This window comes from Meleagris gallopavo, chromosome Z (assembly GCF_905368555.1).
Source record: "Meleagris gallopavo chromosome Z, MGAL_WU_HG_1.1, whole genome shotgun sequence".
Lineage (NCBI taxonomy): Eukaryota > Metazoa > Chordata > Aves > Galliformes > Phasianidae > Meleagris > Meleagris gallopavo.
Genome location: NC_139435.1, coordinates 75,548,873 through 75,565,275, shown reverse-complemented (window position 1 = coordinate 75,565,275; position 16,403 = coordinate 75,548,873). Strand labels below are relative to the sequence as shown.

At 49.4% G+C, this 16,403-nt stretch overlaps 1 protein-coding gene across 2 annotated transcripts in view; it reads left to right on the top strand.

Annotated features, from left to right (window-relative positions):
* CORO2A (coronin 2A) overlaps positions 1 to 16,403 on the top strand; it is a 44,252-nt gene that overhangs the window by 7,921 nt on the left and 19,928 nt on the right. Inside the window, exon 1 of one of the 2 annotated variants that reach the window (XM_010726179.4) lies at positions 7,992 to 8,585. The exons of the other annotated variant lie outside the window; for it this stretch is intronic. Within the exon in view, the coding sequence (XP_010724481.1) occupies positions 8,583 to 8,585 (3 nt within the window). The 5' untranslated portion in view covers positions 7,992 to 8,582. Of the gene's footprint in view, positions 1 to 7,991; positions 8,586 to 16,403 lie in introns of those variants that run through there. 2 annotated transcript variants of the gene reach the window in all.

The window sequence follows — 16,403 nt, the reverse complement described above, 5'->3', positions numbered from 1 at the left end:
CTCTGTAGCAGCTTCTGTTTCACCTGGACAATCATGCCCTTAGTTTCTCCAGGTATAGCTTTGCAGATGAGATCCTTAAGGCCAGGCTTGGTCTTGCTGACCAGAATCTCATCATGTCCTGCAAACACTGCAGTATGTTAGACTGTGGTTTCATTAGTTCATACGACACTCAAGGGCTGTATCTTCAGACATTCACGAGAAGTGTGAGTTCCAGCTCCCATGGAACTCAAGAGAAACATCTGTGTTTGGTGTCCTTCCACTGCCTCACCATCCCACTGCCTACTTCAGGCTTCCAAGCATATCCGGGTCTTGGTGGCACCCATATCCAGCTCTTGGACTAGGCAGAAGAGACGTGGGAAGGTCCCTAACCAGCACAGTGGACTCAACGTGGACTCCATGTGGAAGAGAATACTAACAATAATCATAAGGGATATACCAAGCAAGTGATGCACAAGCAATTGCTCACCACTTGCTGATCAACGCCCCGCCGGTCTCCAAGCAGCGGCTGTGCTCCAGGCCAGCTCCCTCCAGGTTTAATGCTCAGCTTAACGCTGCATGTGTGGGACATCCCTCTGGACAGAGTGGGTTAGCTGTCCTGGCTCTGTGCCCTCCCAGCTCCTTGTGCACCAGGCCCCTCACTGTCAGGGGAGGGTGAGAGCACCTTAGTGCAGCGCTGCTGAGCAACAACTAAACCACAGGTGCGTTAGCAACACTGTTCTCCCAAATCCAGAACACAGCCCTATACTAGATACAGGGCAGAGATTTAACTCTATGCCAGCTGATGCACCTGAGGTACCCATGTGCCATGGAAGTATTCAAGCATGCTTAGACCTTATGATAAAGGGCAGCGGGATCAAGCGTCCTTACTTTGTCATACAAGATGGCAGGCTGCTGGACCCGACTGCCTGTTTTCAATGGGGAACTGAACTTTGGCCCCCGAAACTCCAAGGTTGGCTTGGCCTTGGGCAGCAGGAAACTTCTTCCTGTGAAACATAAGAGTGAGAGTTCTGGTCTTGGGAGAGGCTGCTGAGCACGCAGGTCAGATGATGAGTTTTTCAAGGCGGTCTTCTGACAGTAAATGTGGCAACGTCTCCTAAAGTTTATGTGTTTCACCACTTCCTTTTTATGCTGAGTTTTTGTGGGGATGAAGGGGCTTTGAGTTTTTACTGCTCTTCAAAACAGGATTGTTCTATTTGCTTTTCTTTTGCAACAGAGCAGGTTCTTGCCAGGGTAGAAAAGCTCCGTGAGTTGGAATTTGCCCTCTCATTGAATTCAGAAGCACATTAATACTCACAAGGAAGCTGATAAGCAATAATATTTTCCTTGCTGCCCAGGTAACCAGCAAAGTGAAAGAGGGTATTGTCTCTGGGGAATGTGAGCAGTCAGGGTTATCTTTCTGATGGAGTACACAAGCTACCTTGGAAAGCTGGAGCTGAACCCATGGAAGCAGGGGCTTGCACTCAAAGAGTCGGGGCTGGCTCTTGCCCTTGCTGGGAGCTCTGATAAGTACGATGAAAATGAACTGAGTTTCATGGTCATTTTAGTTCTCAAAGAATACGCTGACTTGTGCAGTTTGTGCCCTCGACACCTCATCTTTCTTTCTGTCAGGGCTTTCAGAGCAGAAGCAGGAGGGCAGCAGATGTGGGCAGTGTGGGGACAGGGGAGGCCAAACAGCCAGAAAGTGCCGCTGCCACTGAGTGTGGAGTCATCCCTAAGGGATTCTCCATCCCTCCTGGGAGGCACAAACTGACTTTGCATCGGCTGAGCAGAACTGCCCTCACACTCTTCCAAAGGGTGGGCCCTGTTCTCTAGCTTAATTTCTGACTGACATAGACTTAAAAATAGTCATGAGACAATTTTCTGTGAGCTGCGAGAATTCATCTGCAGCACGGTGATGTTTCACTCCCCGTGCCTGAGTTTAGGAAGTCTCCAAGACATCAGGAGCTCCCTTGGCAGCAGAGTGGCTGTGATGATACCACAGATGCCTCCGAGCCCTTTGCTCCAGGGTGAATTGTTTCTGCTGCTGAAGGGAAAAGCAGTGCTTATCTGTAGCATTTGCAGGGAAGTCCAAGATTTGGCAGTAGATCCTCTGTGGGAAATTCCCAGCCTCTGGGCTTCCTAAGCAACCCTTCCTGGGCTGTGCAGCCTGCTTTACTCTTCTCTGTGGCTTTGAGAGAAACACGGCCCCTTGTAACCTTCTGTGAAGGTAAATATCAGCTTCTGCGCCTGATTTGCAGCAACGCTAAGAGAGGCTGGAGCCGGCTGGCAAGAGAGTAGCTCTTCACTGAAGGCCAGGGGGCTCTGGTGGGCTACAAGTTCAACCATTCACCTGGGTACTGCTGCGAGCCCAGCAGGGAGACAGGCGTCCCAGAGAGGCTCTGAGATCTCCATCCATGACCAACATCTCCATGTCGCTCTGCCAGGCTCAGCTGGACGCCTTACTGAGCCTCGCTGAGGGCAGGGCTTGTGATGCTCAGAACTGCCGCCTGGCCTGATTTTTTCTTCTGATTCTGTGTGCTTCATTGCTGTGGCTTTATTTTTGCTTCTCCTGCTTCACTCAGGGGAGGCTCAAGTACACATTTGGTGTAAGACCAGCAGTAAGGAACTTGCAGCTGCTTTTCACGATATAGCTTCTCTTTACAGTGTTCTGGGGGATCCCACCCACCCAGGCAGCCTTGGGGTCCTCATCAGGTCCTGTGGCATCCCCTCGGTAGCTGCTGGAGGCTGACTGACAGTTCTTTTCTTTGCTTTCCTCTCTGCTCCTGGACTCTGCTGTTGGCTGTGCTGGGATGACCCAGTTAAAAATAACCTGGCTGAGCTATTTCTGTGAGGCACGTATGCTCCCTTGCCCATCTCCCTGCCCATCCAGCGTAGAGAAGAATGCAGTCATGCAGTACTAATGGGTGGCAGAAGTGGAAGTACCATGGGCAGATGTCACCTTTGGAGAGTTTTTATCCTGCACTTCACTGTGCACTCCTGCCTGCCTTGGGAAGTCTGCTGTGGCTCCCACTGTGACCAAATACAAAAAATGCAGCTGAAAGCACATCTGGGATGGTGATACTTTGGGTTTCTCTATCTCTGCTTTTCATTGTGGAGAACAGTTTCATTTCACTCCTGGCATATGCGCTTAAAATTATTTTGAGGTCCGGAACACTCGGTGCATCTTTCACCATGAAAAAAATCCAAGCAATGTGTGTTTGGCTGTGTCTGATGTGTTGGTTATGCCCCTGGGCTTTGTCAGGCCGCCTTGGGCCCGATGCTGGAAGGATGCCGTGAAGTGCTGTGACCCTGTCTCACCTCTCCATGTCATCTCATAGGTCCGTGTGTGCTTTGGGGTCCCGCTGGCATGGAAGAGGATTGGACGTGCCTCCTCCCAGGTGTCCTGGCCTGCCTAAACTGAAAGCACGGAGCAGTGGGGCTTCTCCTGAGCACAGTCAGGAGGGCTCACACCTCACTGTCTCATGAATGAGGAAATAACCTGTTTCCTTCTTGAGCAATTTCTGCACCTTCCGTTCGTGCCCTCTTTGTGCAATGTTGGTACTCCAGGCAGAAGCCTTTTTTACAGCCAGCTTTCCAGGCCCTCTATTTCAGCATTTTTGCAACACTGGAGAACTGCTGCTACTTTGAAGTGGGGAAGGGGATGCTCGGCAGCAGTGGGAGAGGAGCTGCGGGGGGGGAGGGGGGGGGGGGCATCTGGTTTGTCTGGGATGGAGGGGGAGCTCGGGTAGGGCTGCAGCCCCAGAGCCCTGTGCTTTGAGGTGGGGGGGATGAGGGGGGCACGTGTCGTTTTCCAGAAGTGCCCCGAGCCCTTAATCTGAGCCCCTTAGCGGTGGGTGTGGACCTTTAGGAACAAAAGGCAAAGAAAGGCAATTGATGAAATCAGGGCCCGTCGCAGGATGGCTGATTTAATGGCTGGTTCCCAGCTGGCTGATCTGAAAGGCTTCCAGCCAGGGTGGCAGATAGCGTTGTTTTTCCTAGAACGTGCCTCTGAGCAGCTGTGAAAGGGTCCTACTGCCTGGCAGAAAGGCGTGCTGAAAGGTTTTTATTTGCTGCTGTGTATTGATTGGACTACAGCTGCTCAGGAGGACGTTCTGCATTATTCATGTGGTAGATACCTTCGCTAAAAGCTAATGCACAGCCTGGAAGCTGTGGGAAGTGGTGCAGTCCTTTGTGTGGTTTTGTTGATTCACTGGAAAGCCCGGACCACACTTAAGCTTGTTTTTTTCTTTTTTCTTTTTCTTTTTTATGAATACGGAGATTGATATAGCAAATTGAGGAATGTGAGCTAATGTCTCTTCTCCGTTCTTGTTTACAATGACCTGCCGATTTTTCAATTTTAATTTTTTTTTTTTTTTTGAACGCATTGTTTATATAAAACTTCTAGCCAGCCTGGTCCTGTTCGTGAGATTTCACCTGTAGCTTAGTTTTCTTGTGGCACAGGGCTTAAACTGCTCCCCTGAAGGAGCTCAAGTGTCTGAGGTGAGGTATGCATGCCAAGGCAGGCTTTGAAAACTGAGCATCTGCAGTAATGGAGCCCTGCACAGAGCTCCACAAATGCATATGCATTCGTTTTATCTGTGCGAATTCCCACTGGCGAGCTGGATGCTGGGGCACTCGGCGCCTGCAGCAGCAGAGCCACGGGAGGCAGCGTCTGCCTTTCTGCTGTGCGTTGGGGGACCGCAGCAGGGCCACTCTCCAAGATCCAGGTCCTCGGAGAGGATAAACCCCATCTCCAGGGCAATGTCCGTACAGGCAGGGCTGCGGGAAAGGAAACTGCCCCTCCTTGCCCTGCGTTAGGGGGAACTGAGCTGTGCACCGGGAAGTGAGAACTGTTTTATCTGTGCTGTTTACTGCTCTCACGACAATAAATCTGTAGCCCCTAGGTTTCTAGTGGTGTTTAAAACAACATTTAGGACTTCGGATTGCTCCACGATTGACTTGGGATCCAAAGTAACTTCTTCCTGACACGTCCTCCTTGGCAGCTTTGTTGAGCAGCAGACACGGAACTTGTGCAGCATGGTGTGCCTGGGATACAAACCCTGATAAAACATCTGCAAAAGGCAGGGGAACGTTCCATATGTGCATCTCTTATAGGTAGTGCTGACATTTTTCTGTTTGCCTGCGGAGTTGCCTTTTGGAGGATATACTCACCATGCACGTGAAAGTTTGGAGGATGGAATCAGTGGGTGGGTTGTTAGAGAAATGCAAGCTCTAAAATGTGAGCGTGAGGGCCTCAAATCTGTCAGGGTAGAGAAGAAAATGGCGTGGATGAGGGCAGGGGACTGGATGCAGGCTGGGGCCCCGAGCAGCCCTGCAGGGGCTGTGGCATGGAGTGGGGTGCACACAGCTGGGGCAGGGGAGCGAATGACAAAGGGCAGCAGCCACACACATGGGACCTAAGTGGTGGATGGCTGCTCACTTGCAAAAGCAGTAAAGTTGGCAGGAACGCTTAGGTTTTCTACGTTGGAAGAGTCTTCTCCAGTAGCTGCTACCATCATTGCTTTCTTATGCGGAAAGAGACAATTTCTAGTTTGAAACTGAAGAGGGGAAAAACGGAATTCATTGGGGATGGTTTATCTGTTGAGATGCAAAGGATGATCTGTGTAGCTGTCTGGATTTTAGGAGCTTTCTATGGACTGCAAGGCACCTTTAGCTGTTACCACTGTCGCTTTTCCAGTAAGAGCTGAAGCATGTACTTAAACTAATAAAGCCAGTGGTGCTGGTGTCAGGTTAGACTTCATCCTGGCACCCGGAAACTAATCTAGAAGGGGATCTTCTTACAGTGGAGAAGGCGAAGACACTCTTCAGCTACTTTTTGCCTGTAGATATGTATGTCTGCACAGGGGCATTTGTTTGTTGGCAAACCCCAGCACGGACAGAGGTGTAATGCAGCCTCTCCTGCACGCCACTGCAGCCTTGACTTTCTGTGGTGGAAGCAGCAAGATTTTTTGTTCCTGAGAAGACGTCTTGTGACAGGAGTCCTGGATCACTGTTTTGTAGTCTGGACTCCAGGGTGTTGCTCCAGATCTCCTGTCACAGACAAGACAAGAGTTCTCCCTTGCAGAAGACAAGACTGATCTGCTCTTGTGAAATGGCTCATGACACAGATGTTTGGTGTGCTGGACCTGGAGCTCAGTCTGATGCACTGGAAAAACAAAAACAAAACCATAAACAACAGTTTCCAAGGACCCATGAGAAAAAAAGGTCTTTTGTTGGCTTTTTGTACATCAAATCTGCCTAAATTTACTAGCTCCCTTATATTTTCTTGACTGTGCTTCAATTTCAGTTTCCATTGTATCCAATACTGTGTTCTTTCCATGCCACCTGCAAGGGCTTAACTGTTTTACCTACCATGTTTCTTGCTCCCGTGCAGCAAGCTTTGTCACTGTACTTAGATCTCCTTTCTGAGCATAAACGGAGTTGCAGTTAATGTTTGGACTTTCTGTCTTCTCTGGACAAAAGTAAACATTTATGCTGACTTTAAGAGGGGAGTTGAAATGCTGGTGATCTGCCTTGGCAGCTGCACGTTTCTGTTGCATCAGAGAGCAGTTTTGTTGGTACCAGAGGAATGGAAGATTCAGAGGTACTGCGGTGCCTTGGCTGCTGTTGCTGCTGTGTTAAACTTGTAGTCAGTTCCTAGCGATACATCTTTCACACTGACAGCAGCACAGGTCACATAGTTTCAGAGGGAGCCTTTCACACCTGAAGATAAGGAGCACTTAAAACGAGAAGGCATAGTGTCAGTGTGTGGGTGGCTGCTTGAGGACTTTGCTTTGAGTTTATAACGTACAATTTCTTGGAAAGAGCTTGTTATAAATGAAGGGCCCCTGAGCATGAGAGCGTAGGAGAGAGGAGCATTCACATTTATGATAGAGAGCTTTACATGGGGAAGCAACAGCTGCTAATGGGACGAGATGAGAACGTGCAGCAAAGGAGTGCTCTCACAAAGCCTCTGCCTGCTCTTGCAACGATCTGACAGCAAAAAAGCTTCCTTGGTATTTTTAGGGGTTCCCTCCAGTTTTCTCGCAGCCCACAGACCAGGGACTGCCGCATAGGATGAGGTATTTATGAGCAGGTCCGTATCGTTGGTGACCCTTTCATTAAGTGACGTACAGTGCAACACAGCAGGCTTTCCCCGGGCTGCTGGCACATGTCTCCGGGGGCCGGAGGTGAGTGCTTCTGGAAGAAGTCCCTGCTCTGCCTGTTCTCAGGCCGTGCCCGAAGAACAGTAAGCAGAAGACTGAAGGTCTCAGGTGCATGGGGGGTCGCTTTGAAGCAGGTAGTGCAGAGCTCCAGAGAGCGAGCAGTCTCTGTCCTTCCCTCAGCAAGGCAGTGCTAGAGAAAGCTACGGCCACGCTGTGGCTGTGGACAGTTTTGCTAGGAGCAGAGGAGCTGTTTGTTAATGTTTGTGTCAATTCTGTCCCTATTGCTGCTGCTCTCGAAAGGGAAGAGAGGAGGGAGGGTGGTGAGCTGTAAAGAGCTGACTGCTCTGGAGAGATCACCTGAGAGCAAAGGTTGCGCAGGGTGGGATGAATGGTGGCTGGAGCAGCTCGGGCTGCAGGAGGCTGACTGCTGGTGCCTGACTTGATCTGTGTTTGCATGAGGGATGCTGTCCTGTCTTCCAAAACCCTTCAGGGACGGGTGTGTCTTACTGGCAGAAAGCTGTCTTACTGCAGTGCTTGGTTTAACAACAGGGGCACGTTTCCCCACTTCCTTTTCTACTGGAGAACTTTTCATTGTCTTGAAAGCTGGTGGCAAAGAAGGACACAAAGGACTGAAAACTGAAACCCGTGCTGTACCTAGACATTAGCACTCCCAACTAGCACAAGCAGACACCTTTCTTGCTGCTTGCTTGTTTAGTCTTTGCTGCACTCCTGCCAAGTTGCAGCCAGCAGCCATTTCTCTGCTCCGGGCTAGAAAAAGAGGTGAGAAACGTGGAGCAGTGTGAGGTTGAAAGTTGTGAAGCCACTAGAAAGTTCCGCTACGCACTGTTTCTCCAGTCTGTCACTTGGAGTGCTGCTGCTTAACAGCGGGGGCAGGGTCAGCTGGAACACGTGTGCTGCAGAGAGATCTTTGCTCTGTGGGAGAAGCGTTGATAATGTTATTCAGAGTAAATGTAACGACCTGATATTTGTAGAGTCCTTCTCTTGCTGTTGCTGTAATGATCCCAGCCTAACTGGGTGGACCTGAGACTCGGTCAGCTTGTTTGGTTAATCTGGGCATCTCCTGAAAGAGCTTCTGAGTCTCGCCGGAGTGCAGCAGCCTGGGGAGAGATGTTTTCTGTGGGTGGTGCAAGGAACGCTGTGCCTGCTGACCCGACACCTGCAGGGCTGTACCTGGCTGTGCCCTGACAGCTCAGTGACAGTGGGGAGCCCAGCAGCAGGCAGGGAGCGCAGCAGCAGGCAGCCCTCGGTCCCTCCGGTGCCCTGGCACCTGCAGGGCAGCTCTGAGCAGGGGTCAGCACCCCTTCACGTGGGGCCTCTGAGACCCAGACCTGAGCCTGCACGAGGACCGCATGGGAGCAGGAAGCAGACATCTTCTGGCTTCGGTGTAAACCTGCTGGGGGACAGCGTGGAGAGTGGATGGTGAGTACTTCTATGGGCTGTTCTGTACAGCCCGCTTGGCACAGAGTCACGTCGTGAAAATTACGGCGCATGTAGCTGGCTGCCAGGTAGAAAACCAGCAGTATTCCACGATGTCTTAATGACTTCATTTAAAGTTATGTATTTAACTGTTTCCTTTCCGCCAGCCCTGGCACATTTGGAGTGGTTGTGTCCCTCCTGTGTCCCATACTCAGCGTGATATGAGGTGTGGGGCAGGTGAAGCTGGTTTCATGCGTGTCCTGATCTTGTCATCTGTCCCTGTGTGTTAACAAGCTGCCATTAGCTGACTAGCCTTAGCAGAGCCGAGGGAGCTTTTTTTGTGTCTCCCAAGGTGGCTCCTCTCACCTTTTGGCAGCAGGTTACATAGTTCATTTTTTGGATGGGGAGAGGTAAATGTGGAGATGACAGGAAAGGGAAGAGAGAGGATTTGGCAGGAGAAGGATAAGCAGAATGAAACTGAGCTGAAGGCGGTAGAAAGAAAGCAGAGAGGGAAGACATGGGCCTAAGCAGATTTTGGGAAGGCTGGTGACTCTCGCTTTGTTTGGTTTTATTACCTTTAGCTGAATGCATGCAAAAGTTTTGTAATGTGCTTGGCTGAATCAGGGCTGAAAAGTAGATGAACACCTTCTTTTAGCCATCAATCCTAATTACATTTCAGTCTGTTTGTTTGCATGCAGTTTGAAGCCTGATTCTCCTGTGGCACTCTCCTTGGATACTTCTGATCAGTGTTCTCAAGCGGCCAGCAAAGTCACCTTAAGGTTTATTTTTTGGCTATGGAAGCATCCCTAAAAATGACGAGGTTGAAAGGTATATTACCTATACCATATAAGTTTAGCATTTGTAAAGAGAAAAGGAAAAAGTTTTCATAGCATTTCTCATTGAATTATTCATGGTAGCTTTCAAAATCTCCCTTTATCAGCAGTTGCATTCCTTTATTTGTCCCTATTTTATCTCTTTTTGACCCTGCTTGCGTGATAAGGAACAAATGGTAGATTTATTTTTTTCTGTTGTTTTTCTGCTTTTCAAATTATTGCTAATGCTCAGATTAGGACCTCAGAAAAATCATCCAGGACTGTAGATTCCTTGATGGAGGGAGGGGAGCGGCAGGGGAAAGAGCGTCCAAGTTGTCAGGCTGGATTACCTGGACACAGTGCTTTTCAGGGTGGATGATGAGGGAAAGGCAGAGCTTGGAAACCTGCCTAGGAACAAAAGGAAACAGCACTTAAAAGCGTTGTGGAAGACTGTCACACCACAGCTTTCCCAAGGGGTCTCCGGGGATTGGCAGAATCTCAGCCGTGCTCTGCTGCTGCCAGGGCGGCTCTCTGCTGGGCTGCAGCACAGGCAGCGCTTAGCACGGCTCTCGTGGGAAGGGAAGGGAAGGCTTGTTGAGGTGAAACTGCAGAGAGCAGAGGAAAGATAATCATTAATCTTAGGTGTCAGTGGTGGGTGTTCGTGCCCTTCAGCCCGAGACAAAAGAGAGCAGTTATTTGACAAGGGAGTTGTACCATCTGTGTTGTGCATGATGAGCCGGAAAGCTCTCAGCCCGGTTGTGAGGTGTGCTGAGGAGTGTGAGCATTTCTGTACGTATGTGGATGGGGAGAGGATGCAAGTCTTGTTTATCCGGTGGTGTTGTGCCAGACTGCTCTCCTGGAGCTCTGATATCAGCCCTCAAATCGGTGGCAGAAACGGGAAGACGGTTCTCCCTTTGCTTACCTGAAAGTGGGTGGGACTGGACGGCATTCTGTCAGACCTTACAAGCTGTGATTCAGCCTTGGAAGTCAGCGCTGGCTGAATTGAGTGCTGCTTCTGCAGTTCACGCAGCCCTGCTTCACGTGCCCTGCTTGGGCGCCAGGATTGCAACATGGACTTGTGAGGGATTCTTTATCGCTCCGCAGGTAGCGAAGAACAGGATGAAGTGGGCGTTGTGGGTGAGGAGAGCTCAGAGAGCCAATGTGGTTTTGACAACGGCAGTAAAACAAATGCCTGCCTTCTCCTGGCAGTGACGCAGTGCCAGGGCAGGCACCCTGGAGATAGCATCTGGTTATCAGCAGCAACACCCTTCACCAGCTGTGTGTCTCACCCCGTTCAGGAAAAGCCTTTTTGTGCCTGGAGGCCCAGGAATGCACCCTCAGGGAATTTCTGTGCCAAGCTGCTCTATTTTCTGTGCCTGTTGGCTTTGGGCTGTTTTGGGGCAGATTGGGGCCGGACTTCCCTGAGAAAAATGCTCGGGCCGGTTGTGTTGTAACCAGCTGGCCTCAGCTCACAAGCCGTCTTAGCCCGTTAGCTTGAAAAATTTCCCATGCCCACGGGCCTCCCAGAATTTACACTGATGGAGACCCCAAGTGGTCCAAGCAAAATGAGATGTTTCTCTGCCCTCTGGACTTGTTCATCCATCTGCTGTGAGTTCTCTGGATGGCGCTGCTTTGAGGGAGGGCTTTTGTGCCTCCATCTCCTTCCTTCCCTTTCCACAATATTTCCTAATCTCTGCTTCTGACGATCTGGTCCCGTCAGACCCATTTCTCCCACATTCAGCTCTGTACCCAGGTTGTGCCTTCCCTCTGCATGCCCGTGTTGCAGTTCCATGCAGCTTTCAATCTAAGGGATGTAGAGCCTGCTTGTTTTCATGGGGACACAGCAGCAGGCTTAAACTCACATGTTACATCAGCCAAACAAACTCAGACTTCTGGCGTTCATCTCCTGCTGTACCACTTCTGATAATGGCTCTGAGCAGCGCTACGTTTGACAGCAGCCATTCGGACCTGTCACTGGCAGCTGTAATGGCTGTTGCTAATCAGCTTGGCTTGCAGCGTGGTGCTGTGATGAAGCACATTGCTCTGCATTAGCAATATCAGAGTTCTGCCTTGGATGTTAAGAATTGCAACTCTTCGTATGGCTGTGAGTATTTCAGTTGTAAGCAGCATAAAAAGAAGATGGCAGGTGTCCTGCAGAAGGAACAGCGCTGCCTCACAGAGCCCTGCCGCACATGAAACTGCAATATTTCTTCTCTGTTCCTGCTCTGTTAGTCTCTTCCTGCCCGTTGGAAATATCCAAATAATTTTCTAGGACGGTATCTCTGATAAAGCAGATTTTATTGCAATTGCAATGGCGGGCATCCCGCAAGCAGGAGGGCACCCAGAGAACAGCCTTACGTCTTTTATTCCTATTCCCCGACACTGATCTCTTTCTCCCCTGGCTGAGTACTGCAGGTTCACAATCTTCTCGACGCTTGACTAGACATGGAAACACTGGGCAAACATCAATGTTTGCCGCATAAGCATAAATCTGTAGTTAGTTAATTAACTTATTCCACAGCTGATCGTTATCTTGCGGACATCTGCTTGTCCTTCTTCCCACAAAGATGAGCTTGGGAGAAAGACAGGGGAGTATCTTGGTGCCTGCCTTCGCATCCCAGCCTTCTCACGAGGTGAGGCAGTTTGGCCTTGAGTCAAGGCCCCAACTTCTTTGATGTTTGCTAAATCTGTTCTTTTGCTGGCAGCTTCTTATCCTGACAGAACAACTGCACGATATGTTTTCTAATCCCCAACGCACTATACTCGCATTCTTTGGAACAGTTAACAACTATTGCAGTTTTGCAAGAAAGAATTAATCACCTAATTCAGTAGTGATGTTTCTGAAACATGCCGCTAACGTATACAGTATTTTACTTCTTAGATCAATTGTTTCTAAGGATAAGTTACAGAATACAAATGTATTATGTTCTACTTGTTCAAACCAATTGCTCTTTTTAATATCAAATGCAGAAACAACGTTCCATTCCCACACATCAGGATCAGCTGTAGCTCTGTGGTCATTGCTAGGCTGTAATCAGTGCTGCCTGGTAAATGCCTCTGGTGGAGATTGATAACTTTCCCTCTTCTGCAGCTGAGAGTTTTATTGCTCCCTAACTGGAGACTGTGATACAGCTAAGGCACAACCTCGCTGACTGTCTCCCCTAGACTTTGAAAGCAAGTGATTTGAGCCCTCCTGGAGGACTTCTGCGTTTTAAGCCTTCCCCCCTCATCTCCACAATGAAGCTTTTAGGATTTTTTTAGGCAAAGTGCCCCCAGTGCTGTTTGCTAGCACTGGCCATTGAATTCTCAAGCTGCCTGGCACCTGTCCTGTTTGCAGTGCTGGCACCGATGTCTGAGATAGATGTGTTGCTGCTGATGAGAAACACAAGCTGAAGTGCTTGTGGAGAAGGCTGGAGCACTCTGCTCAGCCTGATATTCCCTGCACTTTTGTTGTGTACCACAGGCATCGTGCATCTGCCCTGGGAACAGACAGCTCATGCCATGCTTCGGTACTTCAGCACAGAGCTGGGCTGCCTTATCCCCTGCATGTGTATTCAGAGGAGGAAACGTGCCTGGGATAAAAATACCCAGAGAGCGCCCAGATGAGTAAACGGTGGGACTGCTCAGCCCCCCCCTTCACATTCAGTCATGGGAAAATTGTTGGTGACACTTTGCTGGGTCGGGGTGGATGGCAGAGGAAAGTCCCAGCTCCAGAAGCAGACAGGCACGCTCAGCCCTTGGCGTGGCGGGTGAGCCCCGGAAGCTAACAGTTCTGCTGCGTGCACCTGGGAGATAAAAAATGAAGGTCCTGCCTGGCAGCCAGCACATGAGTAAATGGAGGTCCTGGCCCACATGCCTTCTGGTGTCATCTCCCCTCTCCTGTGGGATCTGGAGTGATATGTTGTGTGTGTGACACGATAGAGTTGCAGGGCAGCAGATGGCATATGCTTTGGAGCTTGCTAGTCCCTTGGGACTGGGAAAGAGAGGAGGCTGGCACGCCTGCAGTGTGTCATGCAGGAGCTGGGCATGCTACGCGGGATTTCCTGCCCCTGAACATGCTGCTTAGGTTACAGACCCATCTCACATCTGGCCTTTTCGTAGTCTGAACTGCTCCCTGAACTGGCTCGGTGGAGCACAGCCTGCAGTGGTGCTCACAGCCCTGCTGGAGACGTGTGCACTAGCTCACAAGCAAGGTCTGGTTTGCAGCTCCTGCTCCCTGCAGTGCAGGCTGGTTGGTGGCACAGCTGCACCTCCTGCACGGTGCCTGGGTGAGCTGAGGGGATCTCAGCGCTGCCAAAGGGACTCCGGTTCCCTCTGCATCCTGCCGTGATGTGACCACCATCCATTTGTGCTCCATTTGTCCCACACCACGTGCTTTTTGTGATCCAATTCTACTCAAGTCCATTTCCCCCCCCCCCACACACACTGTATTAATTTTCTGCTTTTTGAGCAAGAGAGAATAAGAGAAAGGATGGGCTGAAGGTGCCAGCACATGAACAGACCAGGAGTATGTGCTAGAAGTCAGCTGGTGGCAGTGTGTATTTCCGGGAGATGAGGTGCCCTCAGTCTTCCTTCCAGGTTTCAATAGCTCTGTAGGTCTTCTGGCTGCTGCCACTGTCTACACTGTACACCGAGACCATCGAAAATGGTGTAAGGCCAGAAGGCTGCTGCCAACCTTGTGAGTTTTTGGACCATTAGAGTCGATGTTGCTGCCGTGACGTAATACTGAGCACCAGAGGAGAAAGTGCTCCCAGTTTGCTGTGGGTTAGGCTATGACACATCTGGGTGTCCTCAAACACAGGTCTCACTTTTATCATGTGTCTATTTTGTTCGGCGGCAAGAGAAATTCACCCAGATTCACAGAGGAAGCAGAACTCGGATGTACGTGAGATTTTACTTGATGATCACATCTTGAGCAGGCTGTTCTGGTACACGGGAACCCTCTGCATCACTTGTGACTCATTAGTCGAAGGCTAATTTTGCAGCCTTTTGCCCCAGAATAATCTCAAGCCGGCAAAGCAGAACAATTTTTTTCAACTTTCCACCGTGTTCTCTTTAACTCTGGCTGTTTATTTCTGGTATGATATGGTATCCCTATCCCACATAACTCCCTTCTGGGTAGAACCTCTTGGATCTTGGCCCATTTCTGCGATAATGTGGGGCCTGAGGGGTAATTCTGGAACTCTGCTTTAATTTACAGACCATCTTGTTGGCGTGGACAGGACAGTGCAGAGGCTCTGGGGCTTTTTTGTTTGCTACAGCTCCTTCCCTCACATCATTCACTGAGAAGCACCCATGGCAGACTCTTCGTAAGGCTTTTCAGTGGCCCATGTTTCAGAGCCTTTTCACTTTCCCAAAAAACTGAACTTTCAGAGTTATTCAGAAGATTGTATTATCTCATCAGCTATAGGATATAAGCTTTCTGTATCTTGTAATTTCACTCCCTGACCTTGATCTGCTGATAAATCTTCCAAATTTCCTGCTGATTGAGCCACATCATTCATTCAGTAACACGTTTCAGGGTTTTACAGAGGATCACACTGATTACAGATCTTTCTTTCCAGGCAAACTCTCCAACAGATCCACAGGCAGAGGTTTGTGTGCTTAGATACAACACATTTCTCAGGTACTCTCCCATTCTTAGAGAGGCTCTTTGCAGCACACTCGTATTTTCTGCATTTCGTTTTCATCTGTTTGCCTGATTTGCACTTGAGCATTATAATTTTGTCCTTATTTTGACTCTTCTTTCAATCCTGGGACTGCTCATAGAGAGGACCCTCTAAAAATCTCTGTTGCAAGCTGTGGGGTTTCAATATGGTTTAATGGCCCTCAGTTTTCCCCGGTCCAGCCTCCTGTTCAGGACTATGACCCACATTACAGGAGGTCAGGGCCTTCTATAGCCAAGCTGTGACAGGATTTCCAAGGATGGAGACCCCCATCACTACTTGAGCAACCTGCTGCAAAGCACTCCTCTGCAGTCCTCCCAGACAAGGTTTTCCTGTCGTTCAGCCCACGTCTACCTCCTAATGCTGATCTGTTGTTGTTACAACGGTGTTGTGAGGATCACAGTTCCACTAGGACTGTCTTTGCCAGTTTTCTGTTATTCCTAGGCATACCTTGCTCTTCTGTGCCTTGGGAAAGTTGTAGGTGCAGTCCATTTCAGTGGCAGCCAAATCTTCCATCTATAAATGGGAATAGCAAAGGGCTATTTTTCTGTGTTTCTTAAGCACTGAAGGCTGAACTGGAGCATTTACTTCCTTGTTTCCTTTATTCCTTGTTTGTAGTGAGACTCTTGCAGGTAGACTTTATAGGACATCAGTATCTTGCTGTGTATTCCTTCTTCCCATAGAAATGACAGTCTAACAATGAACTCTCCCCTGCTCTTGGTGACTCATTTCTCAGTTGAGATTGTTGCTGTTGAGACATCTCAGCAGCATCTCCTGTTCACAAAACCCCTCCCAGCTCAGGAGTAGTTCAGCTGGAAGTTCCCCGGAGCATGGTAATCAGCTTCCTTTTGGAAAGCTAATTTTCCTGCTGTAAGGACTTGCTGCATCCAGACAGCATGGTGATTTTATTTCATTTTTTCCCCAGCAAAGATAAAGTCAAACTCCTGCTTGTAACAAACATGAGGTTGTTTGAAAACACTGCTCTCCTGGGGCTGTGCAGGGAGCCAGCCCATTGCACCTCAGCTGTCCTTTTGCCTGTGAACATCCCTTCCTCCAAGACTAGTTTCCCAGAATCGGTGACTTCTTTATCAAGTAGTTAGCATTCCTTTGGTTTGTTTGGGGAAGGTGGCCCTACAGTTATCAGAGATCTGCTGCGCCTAATGTTTTCTGCGCAAGAAATTTAATCAGCTAAATATATGGGCTAATGCAGGTTTAGTGAAGGTACGACATTCTGTGTTGAAAGTGAGGGACAGAAGGGACTGTAGGAGCCAACTTTGATCTGCCAGGACCGACTTTTTATGGGTGTGGGTATTTGTTGAGGGTGGATCTGGCTCTGAGTTGTG